The 22,234-nt window shown below is 48.6% G+C and overlaps 1 protein-coding gene across 5 annotated transcripts in view; it reads left to right on the forward strand.

Annotated features, from left to right (window-relative positions):
• The window catches only part of Trappc10 (trafficking protein particle complex subunit 10), a 58,733-nt gene that overhangs the window by 17,231 nt on the left and 19,268 nt on the right, over positions 1-22,234 (forward strand). For 3 of the 5 annotated variants that reach the window (XM_052164236.1, XM_052164237.1, XM_052164238.1), the window contains 10 exons: positions 4,165-4,361; positions 6,638-6,833; positions 9,626-9,737; positions 12,096-12,343; positions 15,510-15,656; positions 16,799-16,913; positions 17,263-17,339; positions 18,256-18,347; positions 20,029-20,169; positions 20,501-20,613. In XM_052164236.1, coding sequence (XP_052020196.1) covers positions 4,165-4,361; positions 6,638-6,833; positions 9,626-9,737; positions 12,096-12,343; positions 15,510-15,656; positions 16,799-16,913; positions 17,263-17,339; positions 18,256-18,347; positions 20,029-20,169; positions 20,501-20,613 — 1,438 coding nt within the window. Of the gene's footprint in view, positions 1-4,164; positions 4,362-5,710; positions 5,822-6,637; positions 6,834-9,402; positions 9,521-9,625; positions 9,738-12,095; positions 12,344-15,509; positions 15,657-16,798; positions 16,914-17,262; positions 17,340-18,255; positions 18,348-20,028; positions 20,170-20,500; positions 20,614-22,234 lie in introns of those variants that run through there. The other 2 variants (XM_052164239.1, XM_052164240.1) reach the window with 2 other exon arrangements.

Here is a 22,234-nt window from a genome sequence, read left to right on the forward strand (position 1 = left end):
GCATTGGGTACCCTGGGATTTGAATGAAGGATGGCTGTGAATTACCATGTGTGTTCTGGGAAACCAGCCTAGGTCTTCTAGAACAGCTTAACCTCGGAGCCATCTTTCTAGTCCCTCTATATAATCTTTGAGTCATAAAAATAATTTAGAAGTTTCCATTTATTCTTCTTCCTGAAATCGTTTGGGTTGCCTTGGAGCTGCTGGCTGTAAGGTTTGGGGTATTCTGTGAGAGTGTGAGGTGGCCGTCTTTCTGTGAGTGCTTCCTTGGACACTTCCTGGATCCCTTCCAGGAAATTGTTCTGTTTTAGCCATTGGTTAATTTTGATAGACTGTGCTGACAAAGTGCACATCAATGGTAAGTGTCTACATTGTTCCTGTTGAACCGCACCAGCGGCCATTCTGACCTGGACACCTGCTGAGTGTCTGCTTTCTTTCCTTGATTAGAGTAGTTTGTCAGAGGCCCACAATTTTAATTTTTTTAATTACTTTAATTTTTTTTTAGTATATGTGCTGCCGAAGTGAGCACTACTTTTATTTTCTTTTACAGTCCAGTAGCGCCCCTCTCCTGGTCTGTCCTCCCACAGTTCTTCATCCCATTCCTCCTCTCCCATCTCCAAGAGGATGTCTCTATCCTCCTACCCCCTACCCCCCCCTTGCCAGGTCTCCCCACTCCCTGGGGCCTCAGGTCTCTCAAGGGTTAAATGCATCTTTTCCCACTGAGGCCAGACCAGGCAGTCCTCTGCTGTATATGTATGTGGGGTGGGGTGGGGTGGAGGGGACCAGCTGGTGTATGCTGCCTGGTTGGTGGTTCAGTGTCTGAGAGATCTCAATTGCTGATCTTCCTATGGGGTCCACCTCCTCAGCTTCTTCTAGCCTTCCCCTAATTCAACCACAGGGCTCCCTGGCTTCTGTCCATTGATTGGGTGTTAGTATCTGTGTCTGACTCTTCCAGCTGCTTGTTGGTCTCTCAGAGGGCAGCCATGCTAGGCTCCTGTCTGCAAGCACACCACAGCATCAGTAGCAGTGTCAGGGCCCTGGGCCTCCTCTTGAGCTAGATCCCAATTAGGGCCAGTCACGGGGCCTCTTTTCCCTCAGTCTTTTCTCCATTTTTACCCCTGCAGTTCTTTTAGACAGAAATTCTGGGTCAGTTTTTGACTGTGGGATGGCAACTCTGTTTTCTACTACATTCAGTTCTTTCATTTTCATATAGTTTGTTCTTCTGTTTATTTTTTACATTTCTGAAATGTCTATATTTTTATTCCTAAATTTTATTTCAATGATAACAGATCATTGAAGTTATGACTTTTCCTCTGGCTACACTTCAAATACTCTCGTTTTCCCACCATGGTCATTATTACCATTGTTGTGTATGTAGGGGGTACTAGACCACTGAGCTAGCTCCCCAGCCCAATAAATTCTCTCTGTTTTCTTTTTGTATTTATTTTTGTTATTATTATTTTTTAATAAAGACTCTGTCTTTAAAGAACTGCATGGAACCCTGGCTGGCCTGAATGCTGCTATATGGACCAAGCTTTGAACTCACAGAGATCCTCCTGCTTCTGTCTCCTGAGTGGAGGATTAAAGATATGGGCTAGCACATGTAGCCTTCACTAGAGTTACTTAGGGTTTTCAGTTTCTAGAAACAGTTAAACTTTGCTAGTTTGGTTGTATTGTGTTCACAAAGAGTTGTTTGTACTATTTCTGCTTTGTGTCACTTGGTTTTTCTCTGTGACTCCATTTTTCAGATTGTGGTATTAAAGTCTGGGTCCATAAGAGTTGTCTTCCATGTGCTATAGAGTCCCTTGTGTTGTGGCTTGTGTCCTGTTTCCCATGGTCTGGTCGTGGCATGTTTCTGGTCCTCTGTCATTCTCCTTGAGATGGCTGTGTTGGCAATATCAGGCATGCGCATCTGTAGCTAGCTTAATTTTTATGGAATGAAGCGTGTGGTTGTCAAAGATAATTTCTAGATAGTATGTCCTACTCAGGAACATCTTGCGTCTGAAATAAGAGTTGATCTTGGGGCTAGAGAGATGGCTAAGGAGTTAAGAGCTGACTGCTCTTCTAGAGGTCCCAAGTTCAAATCCCAGCAACCACATGGCAGGCCACACCTGTCTGATGTTGTCCTCTGGTGTGCAGATATACATGCATGCAAAATACCCAATACATAAATTAATAAACCTTTGAAAAATTAATTTTTCAGGGAAAAAAAACAAAACCCATAGGTCTGGAGAGATGGCTCAGTGGTTAAGAGCACCAACTGCTATTCCAACGGTCCTGAGTTCAGATCCCAGCAACCACATGGTGGCTCACAACCATCTGTAATGGGATCTGATGCCCTCTTCTGGTGTGTCTGAAGTCAGCTACAGAGTAATCTTTTACATAAAATAACTAAGTAAATCTTTAAAACAGAATGGATCTTCCCCTAATTTCTTTTGGTAACTCTGTACCTTGTCCCTTGTGTTTGGTCTGGAAGCTGCAAGTTATTTTCCTGCAGGTCAGAGGTATGAGTTGAGGATCTTAGACGTCTAATCTTCTTGTCTAAATGAGCAGCAATTTGGCATGGCACCATTTTTCTAAAAGTCTCCCCCTTTATTAGAAACTTCAACTCTATTCAAACCATGTTCTTTGTGTACAGCAGTGTGGACACTTCAGCTCTGTTGGTTGTTGGGGGTCAGAGTTCTCACAGAGTGTATAGTGTTAAGGTTGGAAGAGAGCACAGTAGTGAGCCTCTGAATATTTAAAATGAACTTCTGCTGACACACATGTTCTCTTCTGGATGTCACGAGTATAAGTTGTGTTTTCTAGGATGCCCTACCCAACATGGACTTCCCTCTGTCAAGAGGCTGGGTCCTTATATCTTCTAGTTCAGCTTCATGACTGTGATTTTTAAGGCAGTTTATACCTTCTGCTAGCCAGACCCCAGTCACTATCATAGGAAGCCTTGTGCTCTCAGAAAGCCACGAGGAGGCCCAGGCCATTAGAGATTCTCCACTGTGCTTCGTCTCCCAGCCTTAAAACAGGCAGCTCTCACCTCACCTCCTGCTTGCAGACCTGTGAGCACAGTAGCACCAAGTCATTCCACAGTGTAGTGGAAGTTTTTACACAGTGGTGGCTGGAACTACAGTTGGAGAGACAGGAAGAAAGAAGAGAGAAGGGTGGGGTAGGGGCATGGAGTTCTGGTTGAAATTCCCTTGTTTAATTCATTATTGATTCAAGAAGAATTTAACAGTGCTAAATTCTCTTGAAGCTAGGAACATGCTGTGAGCTTATATTCCTTTGTACCCTGTTATGGCTTTAGTCATAATTTCTCCAACTCCCCCCATCCCCAGTTAGTTAGTTCATGGGGTTATTGTAAATGGTACTGCTTTTTCATTGAAATTATCCTAATAGGGATCATCCTTTTTATTTTATTTTTATTTTGTGTGTTTTGAGACAGAGTTTCTCTGGGTATCTCTGACTGTCCCAGGCTGGCCTCAAACTATAAGATCCACCTGCCTCTGCCTCCCAAGTACTGGGGTCAGAGCTATGCACCACCACTGCCCAGCTTTGCTTTGTACTTTGAGAGGGGCTTTCCCTGTGCAGTTGATGCTGTGTTAACTTCACCTTGCAGTTCTGCAAGCCTCCATAGTATTAGGCTTACAGCATGTGCTGCTATATCAGGGAGTGCTGCTTTCTCTGACCACTTGGGTTAGTCCTGGGAGAGAGAAGTGGAGCTGTTTTGAGTTGAACATCTTCCTGTCACCTCCTGTGCACTGGGACAGTATGAGGGAGCTGGTGTGATGATCTTTCTGGCTCTTTTGTGGAGAATTCAAGGGGCATTGATGTTGGATCAGGATTCTAGGGCGTCCTGAGAGCTGAGGGTTACAGGACAGCTGGCGAGAAGTTAGCGGATGGGGCTTGGGCACAGAACCCTAACTAAAGTTCCTCCTTGGCTCATGGACAGTAGTGCCCTGGGTGACGTCCTCAGCTCTTCAGCCCTCAGGTTCTATCTTATGCCTTTGGGTGCCAGAATATGCTGGTGCTGAGACATCCACTCCTGGTCACCCTCTAGCTGCCACCGTGGGTCAAGATGCTGTGGCTAGTGGCTCTTTGTTACAGACTCCCTGTTCCCGAGACGAAGGGGCACTGGGGAGCCCACCTTCACAGTGCCTTATTTATTTTTAGGATACTGAAGTGTACAAAGCTACGGTAAAAGACGACCTTACCAAGTGGCAGAACGTTCTGAAAGCTCACAGCTCTGTGGACTGGCTGATAGTGGTAGTTGAAAATGATGCCAAGAAAAAAAACAAGACCAACATCCTTCCCCGAACTTCTATTGTGGACAAAATAAGGAATGACTTTTGTAATAAACAGAGTGACAGGTAAGTGTGTCTTATGTCTCATCCACTGTGATGTTAGTGATAACCGTTGACTCAGGCAGTCTAGAAAACTACAGAGGGAGCGGGACCCCCTTCTCCAAATCCCTCCTCTGCAATTCCTGGCCTAGCAGGTCATCTCCAGGTGTACAGCCTAGGGAAAGAGGCTTCTGGGACAAGTGGCCCTGGGGAAGAACAGTCCTTGAATAGGGTAGAATTCCCTAAACAGGTTTTTAACCGTGGGACACTCATTTCTCTGTTTATAGTGTACTTTCTAAAGGTTCCTGGAAGGATATTGCAAAGCAGCGGCTTCCCCGCTCCTTGTAGTGTCTTACTGCTCCTCTGTGCCTGCGAGCGAGCTCCTCCCCTTAGCACCGCAGGCCCCGTTGGCCAGGTGGCCATGTGCTGACCCGTCTCACAGAAGCCTGGTGCAACACGCTCTCATTCTCAGCGTCATTACCGCCGGTGGAGGATCCCCATGCTGCAGCCAGCCTATTAGAATGCCACCAGCCTGCTCTGGGGCCAGGGATGGGATGGGAAGTACAGGATGTGTGAAGTAAATGGGAAAGCAGCCTAGAGCAGAGCGGTTTCCTCTGTGTCTCTTCAGAACACTGTCATTTTCTGTGCAACATTGATAGCTGCTGTTGTCACTTAGTACATTGTGAATTTCCCACATAGATCCCTGTCCTGTTATTGCTAGTGAGCACATAATAGGGCATCACATCAATGCACTTTGTTTACAGTCTGTACACTGTTTATAGAAACCTCTAGGACTGCTGGGCTCTTCTTTGCTTACTGCTACTACAGACAACCTTGTCATGTCTTTCCAGCCCAGATACTGTGGATGTCCTTAATGTCTTCCTTAGAATCAACTCCTTAAAGGGAAATTGCTTGGTTACAGGTTCTGTGCAGTCTTCACACCTTTGGCAAAATACTGCTGAGTCAGATGCTAACTCCGGGATTGTCTGAGATGGTGATAGCACCGGGATCTCTCTGAGGCCCTCCTTGGAGGGGCTTCGCACATGCACCCCATTAGCAGCTGTCTTCTGTGCCCTGGGAGACACTGCCACACTTCTGATTGGTGTCCATTCCTTGCATCACGAGCTGTGCTGGGCTCTGTCTTTTTAATCATGTAAACAGATGATGGTGTAGAGAGCGTGGAAGTGGAAGGCCCGAGGAGGAACCAGGGGGTAGTAGTGAGATGCAGTGAGGACTGATGTAGGCAGCGGGCTGGCTGCTGAGGGAAAGCCCCGCCTCCCTCGGGGGTGCTGTCATGTTGTGAGTTCCGTCCTGCAGTGTGGACACTGCAGGAGACTGCTGCTGCTCGGCAAGGGTGTTGGCAGCTGCGGCTCCTGAGAGCGCCATGTGTAGGAGCTGAGCTGGCACAGTGCAGCTCCCGTTGGAGGTGACCTCTGGGATGGCTGGCCCTGGCTTCTGCCCTTCTGAGTGAGATCAGTGCCTACTGGGTAGGTGATAGGAGGGCTGGCTTTTCTGTGCTGCCTCGCCTTTTGGTGGTTGGTGGAGGCTGCTGCCTCCTGAGGAGTATTAGAGCTCAGAGTTGGCTCATCTCACTGTTTGCTAGCATCTTAATAAAACACTTACTAAGGAGGACTTGGTCCTCCTTAGTAGAGGATGCCCATCGCATCCAGATTTTAAAATTATTCAGAGTTTACGTTTATTTATATCATGGGCACAGTCTCCTTGCAGTACACCTGTCAACTGTATCTGTCTTGCTTCTTAATGTTGTCTTTACGGTGGAGGTGTGGTGGCAGAGGCATATCTATGGGGATGGACAGGGCTCACTGCAGGGGCCTCCTGGGATGTACTGCTGTGATCATGGAGTGGGGTTAGTGTGGGATTGATGTCAGGTGAGCTAGCAGGTGCTGGAGGAAAGAGAAAGTATGGCTGCTCATGACCCAGCTGGAGTATGAGGGGCCGAAGCTGGTCCTGCGCTTGGGCCTGGGCCTCCCGTGTCAAGTTGATTCTGTCAGCGTAAGGAGCCTGTGAGGATGGGGGTTGGGAGCTGAGGGTGGCATGGCTCCTATATCACAACCGGGCCTGCTGCTTCCCCCTTTCATCCCACCCTGACTGTCCGTTCTGCTCTGCGCAGACTTTATGGAAACTTTTGCGGTGCTTCGGCCTAATGGCTGTGAACTACCTGGGCCCTCCCTGACGGTTTCACTGACTGAAGACAGAAAGCAGGGCGGGCAGGGGGGTTGGCAAGGAGACTCAGCCAAGCAGCTATTTTATGCCCCAAGGGTTTGCCTTTCATGTCTTTGCAGGTGTGTTGTGCTCTCTGACCCTTTAAAGGACTCTTCTCGAACTCAGGAATCCTGGAATGCCTTCCTGACCAAACTCAGGACTCTGCTGCTCATGTCTTTTACCAAAAACCTTGGCAAGTTTGAGGATGACATGCGGACTTTGAGGGAAAAGAGGACAGAGCCAGGCTGGAGCTTCTGTGAATACTTCATGGTTCAGGTACTGGCCTCCCGACAGGGTGAGGCAGCTCTCGGGCGGGGTTCTACTAGCTTTTGGAGCCAAGCATGTAGCTGGCAGAGTGAGTGTTACCATTTCTCTGCTGTGAGCAGAAGAGACTGATTTCTTTAGGCCTCCTGCTGCCTCGACACTCACCACTGCCCCGCCCAGTTCTGATCATCAGGCTCATCTTGGGTTTTTTTTGTTTTTTTTTTTTTAAAGATTTATTTATTTATTTATTTTATGTGAGTACACTGTAGCTGTCTTCAGACACACCAGAAGAAGGCTGCTGTGGAGCAGTAGCAGTGCAGGGTCAGGAGTCAGGCCTTCAGGGCTCCCTGCTCTTTTACCATCCTTGGACCAAGAAAGCACACGCTCCATGCTTAGCTATTAGTGTGCCCGTGACTGAAGAAATGGTGTGCTTTCAATAAATAGAAGACACATTCGGATTAGAAATTTGACCTTTTGCCTCTCATTCTGAAGCATCTGTCTAAAGGATATTAGGAAGCTTTGGTGCAGGTGAGGGGTCTGAGTGTGTTCACCATTCTCTATGTGACTGTGGACACCTTTCTGGTGGCCCTGTGTCCTCACTTCTGAAGCTTTGTAAGCTTAGTCTGGGAATTACAGACAAGGAAGAGGAATGGCTAGGTGAAGACTGCTGCTGGAATAGGGTGCAAGTCATTTTGAACCTCTGTGTGATGGATGGGTGGGTGGGTGGATGGATGGACAGATGGGTCCATGGATGGCTAGGTGGATGGCTGCATGGACTGTGTCGGCAGGTGGATGTGTGGGTGGAAGGATGGATGCAGGAAGGATAGATACGGGTGGATGGATGGATGGATGGATGGATGGATGGATGGATTAATGGATGAATAGATAAACACATGAGTTGATGGATGAATGAAGACAGACAGATGGCTGGAGTGGTGGCTAAGTAGTTAGGTGCACTAGCTGCTCTTGCAGAGGACCTGGGTTTGGTTTTCCCCACCAGCAACACAGCTCATAACTGTCTGTAACTCCACCTCCAAGGGGGAACTGACACCTTTTTCTCTGGACAGCTCAAGCAAAACACACACGCACGCACGCACGCACGCACGCACATACGCACATGCATGAATAAAGGTTGGATGCATGTAAGGGCTCTCTAGCTACCAGTACTGTACACACAGAGGTTTCGGAATTGGGAACAGTTACATGAGGCATGGGGGGGGGGGGGGCGCGGGAAGCTGACTAAGAGCTCGGTGCTCGTCACTATCTTCTTGGCAACATTTCTGTAAGTCTAAAAGTAATTCAGATTAGCAGTAAGAAAGCCATGTGGAGGGAATGAGGAAAGAGCCCAATAAAGGCCAGGCTGTGGCATGGTTGAGGTACTGTGTTCATTACAAGAGCCTGCTAGGACACTGTTGCATGCTGCTGCCCGGGCAAGGTTACCAAGGCCTTGGAGGGGATGGTCAGGCTGTGCAGGAGCAGCAGATCTGTGGCTTCAGGGATGAAAGGGTTATGGGTGTTGCTTGTACAAACGTAATGGTGTAGTTTACACTGCTGTATGGTTACACTGACAGACCAGCCAGGCATGTAATCCTAGTGTTAGAGACTGGTAGCGGGAAGATTGTGAGTTTGAAGCCAGCCTGGGCTGCATAGTGAGAGCCTATCTTGAAAGGAAAAACAAATACCACAGTTGAAAAAGATTAATTTATTGCAGTGTTCAGCATGTAAAGCACTCGATTTAAAGGGTGGGGGTTAGGGGGAGTCAGGAGAATCCATCAGTGTCTGTGAGACACTGTCCAGAGTGTTCTCAGAGGCCACAGAACACAGACTCGAGAGGTCCTGGGCTTCGAAGGTTAAGGCAGCTTCTCCTCCGCTTCTGTCTGGGTTGTGGGTATCAGCTGAACTCGCTGCCCAGCTGTGTGCCAGGGGATGCTGTGTTTGCAGGCAGGAGTAGAGCGTGTCCTCATACAGGAACCCTGCCCAGGGAACATGCTATCCACATAAAGAGCCAGCTGAGGAGCCCTGGCTTCTGCTCAGCCTCGCCTCTCCAGTGAGTGCTGCCTGCCTGGTACTCCAGCCTGTGGGAACACTGACGGCAGCCACATGGAGTGTCTCTGAGTGCGTCAGCATGAATTACACGCGTGTTTATCTGCATCAGTGTGGATTTACACACGTGTGTTTGTCCTCCTGGCTTTTGCTTTCATGTACAATGATAGAAATCAGAAAAAAAATTTCCACAGGCATCTCTGTCCATTATTTCACTCAGCAGCTACTAAGCAGCTGTTTGTGCCACACCAGGAAGTACTAGCTGGTGGCACACATGACTCTCACGAGCTCACTGTGCTCTGGTCAGGGTGGAGAAGGAAGGTATCAGCAGCCAGGGTCAGGAGCGCTAGGTCTGTCAGCAGCAGCCTCACTGAACAGGGGACACAGACGGCCTGGGAGAGGCCAAAGAGGAAGCTGTGTGGAGATTAGGAAGAGTGAACATGTGAACTCAAGCAAAGAGGCAGCTGTGTGCCTGGGAAAGCAAGAGGCGGGCTCCGAGCTGACCCGGGGCGGGTGCCACTGTGTGTGTGCCTGGGAAAGCAAGAGGCGGGCTCCGAGCTGACCCGGGGCGGGTGCCACTGGGACCAGCTGTGTCTGTGCTGCTGGAAGCCTGGGCCCGCTCTTGTTCTCCTTCTCTCTGTTCTCCGTCCACCTCTGTGAGTGAGTGAGTCCTGAGTGGTGCCGTGGAGGCTTGGTGACACTGGCTGAGCCCTCTGTGGCCGGCATGGCTTCAGGAGCTGACTGGTATTTTTTGGTGACAGGAGGAGCTTGCCTTTGTCTTTGAGATGCTGCAGCAGTTTGAAGACGCCCTGGTACAGTACGACGAGCTGGATGCCCTGTTCTCACAGTATGTGGTCAACTTTGGAGCTGGGGGTGAGTCGGTGTTTCAACACCACACTGTCGCTCAGCTGTCTCCCCTCTTTTCATTTCAGTCTGTTTGATTTACAATTAATCATTTGTTGTTGTTTTATGCAAATTATAAGGGCTCTTCTCGTTCCTATTGGAAATAAAATGAGAGATAATTAAGAATTAGTCACTGTCGTGGCGCACACCTGTAATCTCAGCACTTGGGAGGTAGAGGCAGGCAGATTTCTGAGTTCGAGGCCAGCCTGGTCTACAGAGTGTGTTCCAGGACAGCCAGGGCTACACAGAGAAACCCTGTCTCGGAAAAAACCAAAAAAAGAATTAGTCACTGTCATTTGCATTTACAAAGCTCCTTTGGGGTTGTATAGTTCCTGACTGGGACAGTAGATGTCCTTCCCCTGTCTACAGGCCTCAGGATTCCTTCTGAGTCATTTACTGTGCCCTTGATCTTTCAAGCATTTAAATGGTATTTTAAAACTCTTCTTTTAAAACTGCAAAATTAGCACAAAAAAAAAACACATAGAAAGCAAAAAGTTGAAAGTTGGAGGATATGTCTCGGCACCCAGCTCTGCATCCCCAGACCTCTCCTAACGGCAGGGCGGGGAGTGCTTGCTTATCACCCTCTGGCCGGGGCTCCCTGGTCAGCCATCTTACCTACTCAGAAAGTTCTGGGTTCAGTGAGAGACCCTACCCTAATAAAATAAGAGAGCCATTGAAGAAGATACCCAGTGTTGACTCTGGCTTTCATATGTACATGCACATGTGTGCACAAACAAACAGGTACACGTATACAACAATCAAAGAATTGCTAGTCACATGTTCACATGCACATGTGTGCACACACACAAACAGGTACACATATACAACAATCAAAGAATTGCTAGTCATCATGTTTTCATTGTTTATTTAGATAGAAACATTATCATATTGTTGAGAGTCTTAGAAAACAATTAAGTTATGTGTATGTGTCTGTGTCTTTGTGTATGCACATATGCACATATGTACCTAGGAAGGACAGAAAGAAGGCGTTGGATCCTCTGGAGCTGGAATTACAGGCAGTTGTGAGCTAACCTGATGTGGGTACTGGGAACTGAGCTCAGGTCTTCTGTAAAAGCAGCAAGAACCATCTCTCCAGCCTCTGACTGAGATACGTTTCTCTTCCTTTCCTGTTGGCACTGTCATGGATTCTCTCTAGGCTGCCTCCGGAGAGCCTTGCTAGCCTGGTGTTAGACTGTGCTAGACTGTGCTAGCCTGGTGCTAGACTGTGGGCTGTTTTCTCCTTGCCCATCCAATCCCTGGGCTGAGCTAGACATGTTTTTAAGAGCCTCTCACTATGTCTGAAGGAAGCAGTGATGTCCGTGGAACTGTGGCATCCGCTGAGAACCTGGAGAATGATGAGTTCCTGGGACAGTTGGCACTCTTGGGCCCGCCCGAGTTCTGAGATAGCCAAAGCAAAACACTCACTAGTTAAACTGTAGGAATTAGAAAGGTCTACTGTCTCTCACATTTATTTCTTCTTAAAGATCTGTTTGTTTTGCGTACAGTGGTGTTCTGCTTGCATGTATGGGTGCAATCACCTCTGTGAGGGTGGATCTCCTGGAACTAGCGTTCCAGACAGCTTCCAGTGGGCTTCCATGTGAGTGCTGGGAATTGAACCTGGGGTAAACTGTTTGAGCAGCCAGTGCTTTTAACTGCCGAGCCATCTTCCCAGCCCCCCTCACATTTATTTTTGTTATGTATCCATATAATCCATATAATACACACACCTTTCTTGAACATAAAAATCTTATATTTCACACAATTTCTTTTTCCCTCCTTGGTTTAACAATAAATATGGGTCAATTTAAAATATAAAAATAAGCCTAGGCTAAATTTGTAGCTGATTGAAAGGATTGCTTCAGCGTGGACTTCTGGAGGGTCACCTGGTACCTGCCAGGCAGGGCTCTGGGTAGTTAGAGTTGCTGCAACCTCCTCCCTATTCCTTCATCCTGTCCTCTGGTTCCCCCACTCAGGGCTGATGGGGAAGCTCTGCGTGAGTAAAGGCAGCTACCAGGGTGGTCAGGAAGTCACTGCGCTCACTGACATGAGCACCAAGATGTCTGCCTTACTCGCTGTCTACCTGCACAGGACCTCCTGGGCATGGTACGATGCTGTGAACATAGTCAGTCACCGATAGATATCATGATCTAAATGAGTGCGCTAGGGGAGCTGCCCCGCCTCACAGCACTAGCTGACCCGTAGGGCAGTGGGCTGTGGAAGCTGGTTGCAAAGCTGCTTGCTTCTGCAGAGACCTTGAAGTCCTAGGCAGGGGCTTTAGTTAGGTGAGGTGCCTGCAGTCAGCATCTTTCATGATGTGTGTTTGTTTAGATGGTGCCAACTGGCTGACTTTTTTCTGCCAGCCGGTGAAGAGCTGGAATGGACTGGTGCTCCGCAAGCCCATAGACATGGAGAAGCGCGAGCTGATACAGAAGCAGGAAGCCACCCTGCTGGACCTGCGAAGCTACCTGTTCTCCCGCCAGTGCACCTTGCTCCTCTTCCTCCAGCGGCCATGGGAGGTGGCTCAGCGCGCCCTGGAGCTGCTGCACAGCTGTGTGCAGGAGCTGAAGCTCTTAGAAGTGAGTTCACACCACTTCCCACTCACCCTCTTCTGGGAGATGTGTGAGGAAGCCAGTGAGTGCTGGGTTGAATTGTTTTCTGTAGTGATAGAAAAGTCTTAATTTTGTAGAGGCTAATTCACCTAGGGGATGCTGAACCAACCCATCACTGCCTGGAGTCATGCCCACTTGAGTGACATGGTGATCCAGTGACCTCTTCACCCAGGAAATTCACATGTGTATACATCACATGTTAGATCCACAGCACCATTTCTCAGTGGAGACCTCCAAAGTGTGTTACCCAGAGCCATAGGTACTGTTATGTAATCTTCACCATTCACACCCAGGGCATCCCATGCCCTGCTGCAGGCTTCCCAAGGGATAGTCGTTGTGAGGCCCTGATAAAATGTGGAGAGTCATAGCAGTCATATTGCCCTTGCTGTGACCACAGCTGACTGAAGCAGCTGAGAGCAAACACCCCTGGCTCACAGCTTTAGAGATTTCAATCCTACTGTCCTTCAGACAGTGAGAGTGTATGGTGGAGGCTCCTCACGTCTCAGCAGGTCAGGAAGCAGAGAACAAGCCAGCAGTGAGGCCAGTCTGTAACCTCAGGTCTGTCCCTAGTGACCTACTCCAGCAGCAAGACCCCATCTCTTAAAGGTAAGTCTCCCACAGAGTGCTGCCCCTGGAGGAAAGCTGGGAACACGAGCCTGTGGGCAATACCTCAGCTTCAAACACAGCGGTAGTTTGCTCCATTAGCTAAAACGTTGGTTTGACAGTAGTTCATAATACAGTGACATTTTTGTATACCTATAATATTAAAGGACAGGCCCAACGTGGTTCTGAAATAATCCTAAAAGATTTGTGCAATTTGTGGACACGTGTGAAGAGTGCGTGTGTGTGGCTGTGTACCTAATGCTTCCCACCTTGCTCCTTAAGACAGCCCCCTGTGGCTTGAGAGAGAGCGGCTCAGTGGGACACTGGCTGCTCTTCCGGAAGACAAGATGCAAGTTTGATCCTCAGCACCCGCATAGTAACCCTTAACCATCTATGACTCTAGTCCCAAGAGATCCAATGCCCTCTTCTGGCTTCACTGAGCACCAGCACCAGGCACACACATGTAGTTTATAGACATATATACAGACAACGCAAAACACTCATACATATACTGTGCTTAAAAGAATTTTTTAAGCCAGGCGGTGGTGGCGCACACCTGTAATCCAGCACTCTGAGAGGCAGAGGCAGGCGGATTTCTGAGTTCGAGGCCAGCCTAGTCTACAGAGTGAGTGCCAGGACAGCCAGGGCTATACAGAGAAACCCTGTCTTGAAAAAACCAAATCCAAAAAACCAAAATAAATAAATAAATAAATAAATTTAAAAAAAAGAATTTTTTTAAAACAAACAAAGAGACATGGTCTCTCATTGAACTAGAAACTCACCATTTTGGTTAGAGTGTCTGGTTAGAGAGTCTGTAGGATCTCCCTGTCTCCATCCCTCCTGCTCCCGGTGCTGAGGTGAAGGTGTGTCTGGCTCAGTCCGTGGGTCCTGGGCCTGGGGTCACGCCCTCACCCTTGCATGGGCAGCACTCTTGCAGCTGAGCTGTCGCTGGGGCTTCCTCTCTATTTATTTTTTAACCTAATTATTTTTACCAAATTATTTTTTTTACCTTAAATATGTTACCAAGTACCTAGGAAAAATAATCTTCCACAATGAAATATGATTCTTCTGGACACCTGGGGTGACATTGGTAGAGAGACTCTGCTTTAGTGGCTCTGTGCTGGCCTGCTCCAGATGAATCTCTTGTTCCCCCAGGAGGTCTTTGTTTCCCCAGTGTGTAGCAGGGGAGATGGCACATTAGTCTAGGTTCACAGACTTGCAGCCTGCGATGCTGCTGCCTCTAAGTGAAGAGCCTCCCAGTTAGGTGAGGGTGCTACCGTCCCCAGAGGGCGTGCTCTTTTAGGGTCTTAGTGCTGACCCCTTGGTGTGGCCTGCTTCTGATGAACACCATGAGACTTGTGTCACCAATAAATATATGTTTATATTTGTATCTGTTTATGGTGTCACCATGGAGGGAGCTTGTTCTGTGCTAGATGCAAGTGAGTGAGCTGACCCTTCAGAGACTGGCCACGCTGTCATCCAAAGCAGCCCAAGGGCACTCCTGTTCTTGGTTGTCTGGGCTCAGGGTATCTGAAGGAAAGCTGTCAGGAGTCTGTCTCATAAGCACCAAGTGCCTACACACAGTGCAGAATTCACTTCTCTTTTACTTTACGTAGAGCCAAGTAGCTTGTCTGACCAAAATTAAGATATCAGCTGCAGGAAAACCCATGTCAGTCATCAGTGCTGGACACACTCTGTCTCACAGATTGGAGCAAGGTGTGCTTAAAGTTGATTGTAGCAGGTGCGTGATTTTCTCAGGCTGTTACTGGCTATGGTGGCAGTAACTGATTTTCCCTGCTTGCTTTTCTGGATGATGTTCCAAGCATCTCAGATGTTATATGGAGTCTATTGTGCATGCTGTAGTATGCGTCTGCTTGATCTGTTGTAAAGAATTCGGCTGTCATTATTGAATGTCATTGATGTCCTTTTTGAATAGTCTGTTGAATTGTTGAATAGTCTCATCCTAGTGTGACCATACAGTCACCTGAGGTCTTGGTACTCCCTTCTAGATAAATATAGCTAGGCCTCATGCCAAGCCAGGTGATAGCTTTTCATAGGTGTGTGTGTGTATAAATATATATTATGTTTATACTTGTATATGTTTATATTTAAACACACACACACATATAAAGTATGAGTGTTTGCCTACATATATGTCTGTGCACCACATGTATGCTTGGTGTCCTTGGAGTCCAGAAAAGAACATTAGCTACCTGGGGCCGGGTTATAGGTGGTCATGAGCCACCATACGAGTTCCGGGAGGTAAACCTGGATTCTCTGGAAGCGTAGCAAGTGCTCTGAACCTCAGAGCCAGCTCTCAACTTCCTATGGGTTTTTCATAATAAGATATTAAAATTAGGTAGCTGAAAACTGTATACTAGCTAAACCCTTTATAATCCCAGAGCGCATGACTCAAAGATACATGGGTACCCAGATCACTACAGTCTCGTGATAGGTTCCCGTTGTGCTGGTGTGTGGGTCTGCTCTGTGCTCACAGCATCCTCATGTGCCTGCACTTGTGCCCCCACAGGTCTCTGTCCCTCCCGGCGCTCTGGATTGCTGGGTCTTTCTGAGCTGTCTGGAGGTGTTGCAGAGGATAGAAGGTTGCTGTGACCGGGCACAGATTGACTCTAACATTGCCCACATGGTTGGGCTGTGGAGCTATGCCATGGAGAAGGTACCTGCCATTGGGTGGGGGTTTGCACTGTCAAGGATGCCTGTGTGTCAGAAAGATGGGCTGCTTATTTAGACTACTGTGGGTAGTCTCATGTCCTCACGGTGAGACGGACACAGCCACTGGGTCAGAGCTTTTGAGGTCTTGCCACTTCTTCAGCAGATGGCAAGTGAGGCAGCGTCAGGGCCGGGGTTAGGCAGGGAAGAAGGTGTGGTGGGCAGCAGTGTGTGGAGAGACAGGGGTGAGGGAAGGAGGTGTGGTGGGCAGCAGTGTGTGGAGAGGCAGGGGTGAGGGAAGGAGGTGTGGTGGACAGCAGTGTGTGGAGAGGCAGGGGTGAGGGAAGGAGGTGTGGTGGACAGCAGTGTGTGGAGAGGCAGGGGTGAGGGAAGGAGGTGTGGTGGACAGCAGTGTGTGGAGAGGCAGGGGTGAGGGAAGGAGGTGTGGTGGGCAGTAATATGTGGAGAGGTAGGGGTGAGAGAAGGAGGTGTGGTGGGTAGCAGTGTGTGGAGAGGCAGGGGTGAGGGAAGGAGGTGTGGTGGGCAGCAGTGTGTGGAGAGACGGGGTAAGGGAAGGAGGTGTGGTGGGTAGCAATGTATGGAGAGGCAGGGGTGAGGGAAGGAGGTGTGGTGGGCAGCAGTGTGTGGAGAGGCAGGGGTGAGGGAAGGAAGTGTGGTGGGCAGCAGTGTGTGGAGATGCAGGGGTAAGGGAGGGAGGTATGGTGAGCAGCAGTGCATGGAGAGGCGGGGGTAAGGGAAGGAGGTGTGGTGGGTAGCAGTGTGTGGGGATGCAGCGGTGGGGGAAGGAGGTACGATGGGCAGCAGTGTGTGGAAATGCAGGGTGAGCCATTGTGTGCTGTGGGTGAACTGCCGGGTCAGGGCACACAGGGCAGTAGTCAAAAGAGTGGGGCACATTGGCTGCACAGCAGGGAGAGGATTCGTGATGTCAGCTCTGTCCCAGAGTGAACCAGGAAAGGTGAGAGCTAACAGCCATCCATAGAATGCAGTGTGGAACTCAGACAGGACTCACTGAGATAAGGAAGCTAAGTTCATCCCAGCAAGCAAGCATCAGGAATATGGCTTTACCCCCTCTGTGTGTTGCCTGCTGACTTAGGGCAAATGGACTGAAGTGATGCATTCCCTCAACAGCTGAAGTCCTTAGGGTACCTGTGTGGACTTGTGTCAGAAAAGGGGCCCAACTCGGAAGATCTCAACAGAACAGTTGACCTTTTGGCGGGACTAGGAGCCGAGAGACCTGAGACAGGTATGGTCGGTGCCCAAGTGCAGTAGAGAATGCTCGGTCCTGAGTGCCCACTGTCAGGGAGCTCAGGGCAAGCGTGTGGACCTGTGTGCTCATTCATAAGTCATTTCTGCATTTGAGGGCTTTGTAGTGCATGCTTCTGAGAGGTCTAATCTCAGAGAACAGTTTTACAGGAAGCCGTTTCACAAACTAGAATAGAACCGTAATGTGGGTCACACCGCTAAGGCTAGTGTTTGTGTGATCCCACAAGAGTCTGCTGAGGTCATCAGCGACTGTGAGGTCTGACAGTGAGTGTAACACGTACAAGCATCCACACTGCCTAGTGTGGGCGCTCACTTGCCTTGTCTTTCAGCCAACACAGCTCAGAGTCCGTACAAGAAGCTCCAGGAAGCGCTGTCATCAGTAGAGGCCTTTGAAAAGCACTACTTGGTAAGTGTGGCGACCACAGCCACTCGCTCGCTCACTCGCCCGGGCTGACTCTGTTCTCCCACGTGGCCTTTTGAATTGGATGAGCTGGTACTTTAGAGCCTCAGTGTTAGCCCGAGGAGTTTATCCGCTATAGTTTATCTGTGTATAAAGACTGGGTAATTGTTCACACGTTCCTTAGCGCCCCTGAGACCACAATCAGGCAAGTACAACGTGGAAATACTAAAATTTTGTTCAGCGTACATTTTCCCCTGTAGTAAATAGAAACTGTAAGAGCAAATCGTAAATAGTTTCCAGTATCAAAAGTGCCCACTGTGCTCGAGCAGAGCTGTTGTGCTTGGTCCCGGGGAGCAATGAAGGAAGGTGCCCAGTTCAGTCCCCAGACCGTGAGCTGGGGAGCATGTGCAAGTCTATTGTGGTGTGTGTCCAAGCGTGCCGGGAAGGGTGCACTCAGACAGAAGCACTGAGGGACCTCTGCAGCCTGCGCTGTGTGAGCTCACACCTGTCTTTTATCGTGCGCCTCATAGCGGGGCAGGGGGCGGGGTGGGGGGAGGGGTGTGCAAGGTACTGACTTTGTATGGACATTATGGTATGTCATGTGACTGTTTAAAAGATCCCAAGTGAGAATTGTTAATCACAGTGTCATAAATATTAGTGTGCCCTAAGAGTGCAAGTCCAGGGCTGGGGGAGGTCGCAGTGCATAAGGCTTGCTCAGCTTACAGAGGAGACATGGCTTCTCTTCCCAGGACCCACGCTGAGAGGCCTATAATTCTCCCTCCACAGCACCCAGAGCCTCCGGCCTCGTCAGGCCCTGGGCACATGTGCACATTCCCTCAGCTCCACGCACACATAATTAAAAATAAAATACATCTCAAAAGTAAATTCAAGTATGTAATTGTGCTCTTTTACTTCTTCACAGGACTTGTCCCATGCCACCATTGAGATGTATACAAGTATCGGGAGGATTCGATCTGCCAAGCTTGTTGGAAAAGATCTGGCAGAATTTTACATGTAATTGATGGTGAACTCTGATTTTAAGCATTTCACACACATAATGAGAAGGTTTATACCTAGAGTTCATGTAAAGTTTGCATAACTTGCTGAACGGAAACAGGTAGAATCCGCTAGCCAGTCATTGTCTTGAGTCTCTCCCAGAACCACGTGGGGAGGTTTGGCTTATTTGGTTTTTGGTTTAATGGTTGTCACTGATCTTTGACCTGCTGTGTATTTAATTAACTTTAGTGACACAGACCCAGATATTCATGCATAAAACACTTTGATTAACTTTAATGAACACTGAGAAAGTATTTCAGAGCCTGCCTCCAGGGTAGCTAAGCAGTGCGTGGTCATGTAGGCTTTCTCTAGAGTGAGTCACAGACGAACTGGTCACCTTGGAGGGACGAGCTGGGAATGAGCTGCCCTGGCACTGGAGATCGCTGCCTGAGGTAAAACTGGTCTGCTGAAGAAAAGCAAGCTCGGCCTGGCACAGTGGGGTTCAGTTCCAAAGCTCTGCACGAGTTACCATTTGTAAAGGGGAGGAAGCTTGTGTATTGAAGTATGTACTTAAGGGGATCTTAGCAGAGGGGACAGAAAACTGGTGTGGGCTGCTGCCTAGGGGCTCTAGACGCCTACTTGACACCAGGTTTTCTGGAGCAGCCATCCCTTACCTGGCTTATGGTGGGGGCAGGGTGGGGGCTGGAACTGTGAGCAAGGTCAGAGGTCATGCAGTCTTCTGGTGCTGTGAGTTTAATGCACTTGACCACTGCAGAATCCAGAGGCACAATGTCAGGCTGGACCTGGAGACCCAGTTCACCTTCACCACATACTAACTAAATGACAGTTGGCCTTCCTCCTCTTAAGGTGCTCCAGATTCTATAGGCTCATTGGATACTTAGAGTGCTTCCTAACCCTAAACGTAGTAAGTGAAGAAGTATGGAAAGTTCTGGACCGTTTAAAAAACAGGGATTTGCAGAAGAACCAAAAGAATTGAGAAAAACCAATATATTTTGGTAACTTTAAATTTACTTGATTGGAGAAATAGTTAATTCAGGACTTATGAACTCTGATTGTATCTGAAGTAGTATAAATGGGGATTCCTCCCCAGGATGCCCTGGAGAGCTTGACAGTATTGCCTTCTGGAAGCATCCTAGCCTCTGGGAAAGCATGGGAGCTCTAGTCTCCCTGAGTATAACAGGCTCTGGTGAGTTTGTGCTGGAAACTTAGTTTTATTCTGAGCATCTCTGTGGTTTCCTTAGACCTAGAAAGGCTTTCTTCTGATACTGCTTGTCAAGTTTTTCTTTGACAGTCGCAGAGTCTGAGGCCAGCTTGTATCTGCCCAGTCATAGCTGGCCTCAGTCTATGGCTGGACTATAGAGACTGTTGGCCTGGGTCATTGGGGCCCATCTCAGTGAGTCACCAGGGCTGTGGGCAAGCCCTTCCCTTCTCCCAGCTGTCCCACCGATCAGTAAGAAAATATTCTTACCCACTGACCTGCCATGTAGCTAGGGAAGGTGAGCGCTGTGGCATCACTGTAGTCCACGGTTCAGATGGCACCCGGGCAGTGTCTATGGCCTCCTCCTAGGAGGGTAGTGGGAAGGCCTGTGGGTGGTTGTGAAACCAGGCAAGTGTCATGGAGATCTGCAGTGCTGGCCTTTGTGAGGCCCAACAAGCTTGTGTTTGCTAACTTTACAAGGAGGAAAAGGTCTCCACAGAAGGCGGAAATGTATCTCCAGGGAGCTTTGAAAAATTACCTGGCTGAAGGCTGGGCCCTGCCTGTCACACACACAAGGAAGCAGCTAGCCGAGTGTCAAAAACATCTTGGGCAAATGGAAAAGTATCCTTTGAGACCAGTGTTGTCATGAAATAGTAAGCAACTGTGTGATTATGTGGTAGTGTTGCCCACAGCCGAGTATGCTGGCAGCTCACAGTGGACCACACGGGGGCGGGGCAGAGCAGGGCCAGGTGTTCCTCTAATGCATGGACCAAGTGTCTGCTCTTTTTTTAAATCTAACACTTGAGTTTCTAATGTTTAAAAAACAAAGGCAGCTCTTCTTCAGGCTGTGCTTTGAAGGTAGGCGAGGACATCTGAAACCCTTTGCCCAGCATCCTCCTCAGGAGATCCTCCCTCCTAGTCCTCCCTCACAGCCCTTAACTCACCGCTTCAGCTACTTGCAGACCAGCTGCCTTCTGGCCAGCGATCACCACCTGACGGAGGAGGAGCGGAAGTACTTCTGCCAGGAGATCCTCAGCTTTGCCAGCCAGCAAGAGGACAACCCAGGTGAGACTGGGGGCCAATCCTGTGTCCCAGGGTTTTTAGTAGTGTATGAAAGGCGGGGAGGACTGGGGCCATGCTGCCTGCCGGTGACAAATAGCCATGGGTCTGTGTCCTTCCATTTCTTTTTCTTTGTTGAACCTGAGTGAAGCTCTGGACTTCACTCAAATGGGTTACATGCTTCTGTGAAGTAGAAGAATGTTCTAGAGTCCTCCTCACACAAAAGCCATTCATGGAGACCTGCAGGTTCTGATGCCTGCCCCAAGCCCCAGGCTCAGCTCTCTCTGACCATCTCTTGAGTGTTCCCATGGATTGCTGTAATTTTTGTTTTATTTTTTTGGAACATGTTCTCACTGTGTGGTCCTGTCTAGTCTGAGATTAGCTGTGTAGACCCACCTGGCCTTAAACTTGAAATAGTTCTTCTGCATCTGCCTCTCAAGTGCTAACATGCATTACCACATACACGCACACGCACACGCGCGCACACACACACACACACACACACACACGATCGCACGCACGCGCGCGTGTACATACACACACACACACACACAGAGGCCAGTGTCGCTGTCAGGATGTCTTTCTTAATCACTTCACTTATTTTTGGAGGCAAGGTCTCCCACTGAATTTAGAGCTTGTTGTTGTTTCTAAGCTGACTGTGATGTCTCTGTCTCTGCTCCCAGTGCTGCAGTGGCAGATGTGTGCCTCTGCTTGACTTTTATGTGGCTGCTACAGTTCCAGACTGAGATAGACATGTGTGCATGCCAAGCACCTAACCCATTCAGCCATCTCTCCAGACCACATAAATGATTTCAGTGGAGTTCAGTGAAGAGCCAATATCACTTGATTCTTGGCACGTATGTTTGGTTATGTGTCTCGGTTCTTTTTTGATTTAAATGTTTACTTTCATGTCTTTTTTTTTTTTAAGACACTGACACATTCCTTTTAAATATAACAGCTTTGTGAAATAGAATTTATACTTCGTGAATTCCTATTTGAGGCATATAACTCAGTGGCTTTTAGCATATGCACAGATGTGTTCGTCCACCAGTACAGTCCGGAATGAACTTGCCTTTCCAGCCCCTGCAGCCAGTCTGCCTTCTGTAGACTCCACTACATGGAGTCTCTGTAACTGGCTTCTTTGACTCAAGTGTTTTCAAGGCTCATGGTGTGTGGCATGTGTCGCTACACCATTTCTTTATTTCCATGACATTGAATCAACTGTCATTCAGACCAGTTCACCTTCTGGAATCTGTTCCTGGGTCTCCTCTGGAAGGTTAGATTCAGGGTAAGTGCTCGGAGAAAGACATTGATGATTTTGTGTGGGCCGACGAAACTTGCAAAGTTTTGCTCCTTGTATTTAGTTGACTAAGAGCCCCTTTAAGAGAAGCACTGTGTTACTCTCTCCCTTCAGGTTGCCATTATAAAACACTGTGGCAAGAGACGTAACAGGAGGCATTTGTTCTGAGTTGTAGAGGCTAGAAGTACAAGGGCAGTGTCTTAGTTAGGGTTTTACTGCTTACTGGCTTACAGGTTCAGAGGTTCAGTCCATTATCATCAAGGTGGGAGCATGGTAGCATCCAGGCAGGCATGGTGCAGGAGGAGCTGAGAGTTCTACACCTTCATC

This window comes from Apodemus sylvaticus, chromosome 19 (genome assembly GCF_947179515.1).
Source record: "Apodemus sylvaticus chromosome 19, mApoSyl1.1, whole genome shotgun sequence".
NCBI lineage: Eukaryota > Metazoa > Chordata > Mammalia > Rodentia > Muridae > Apodemus > Apodemus sylvaticus.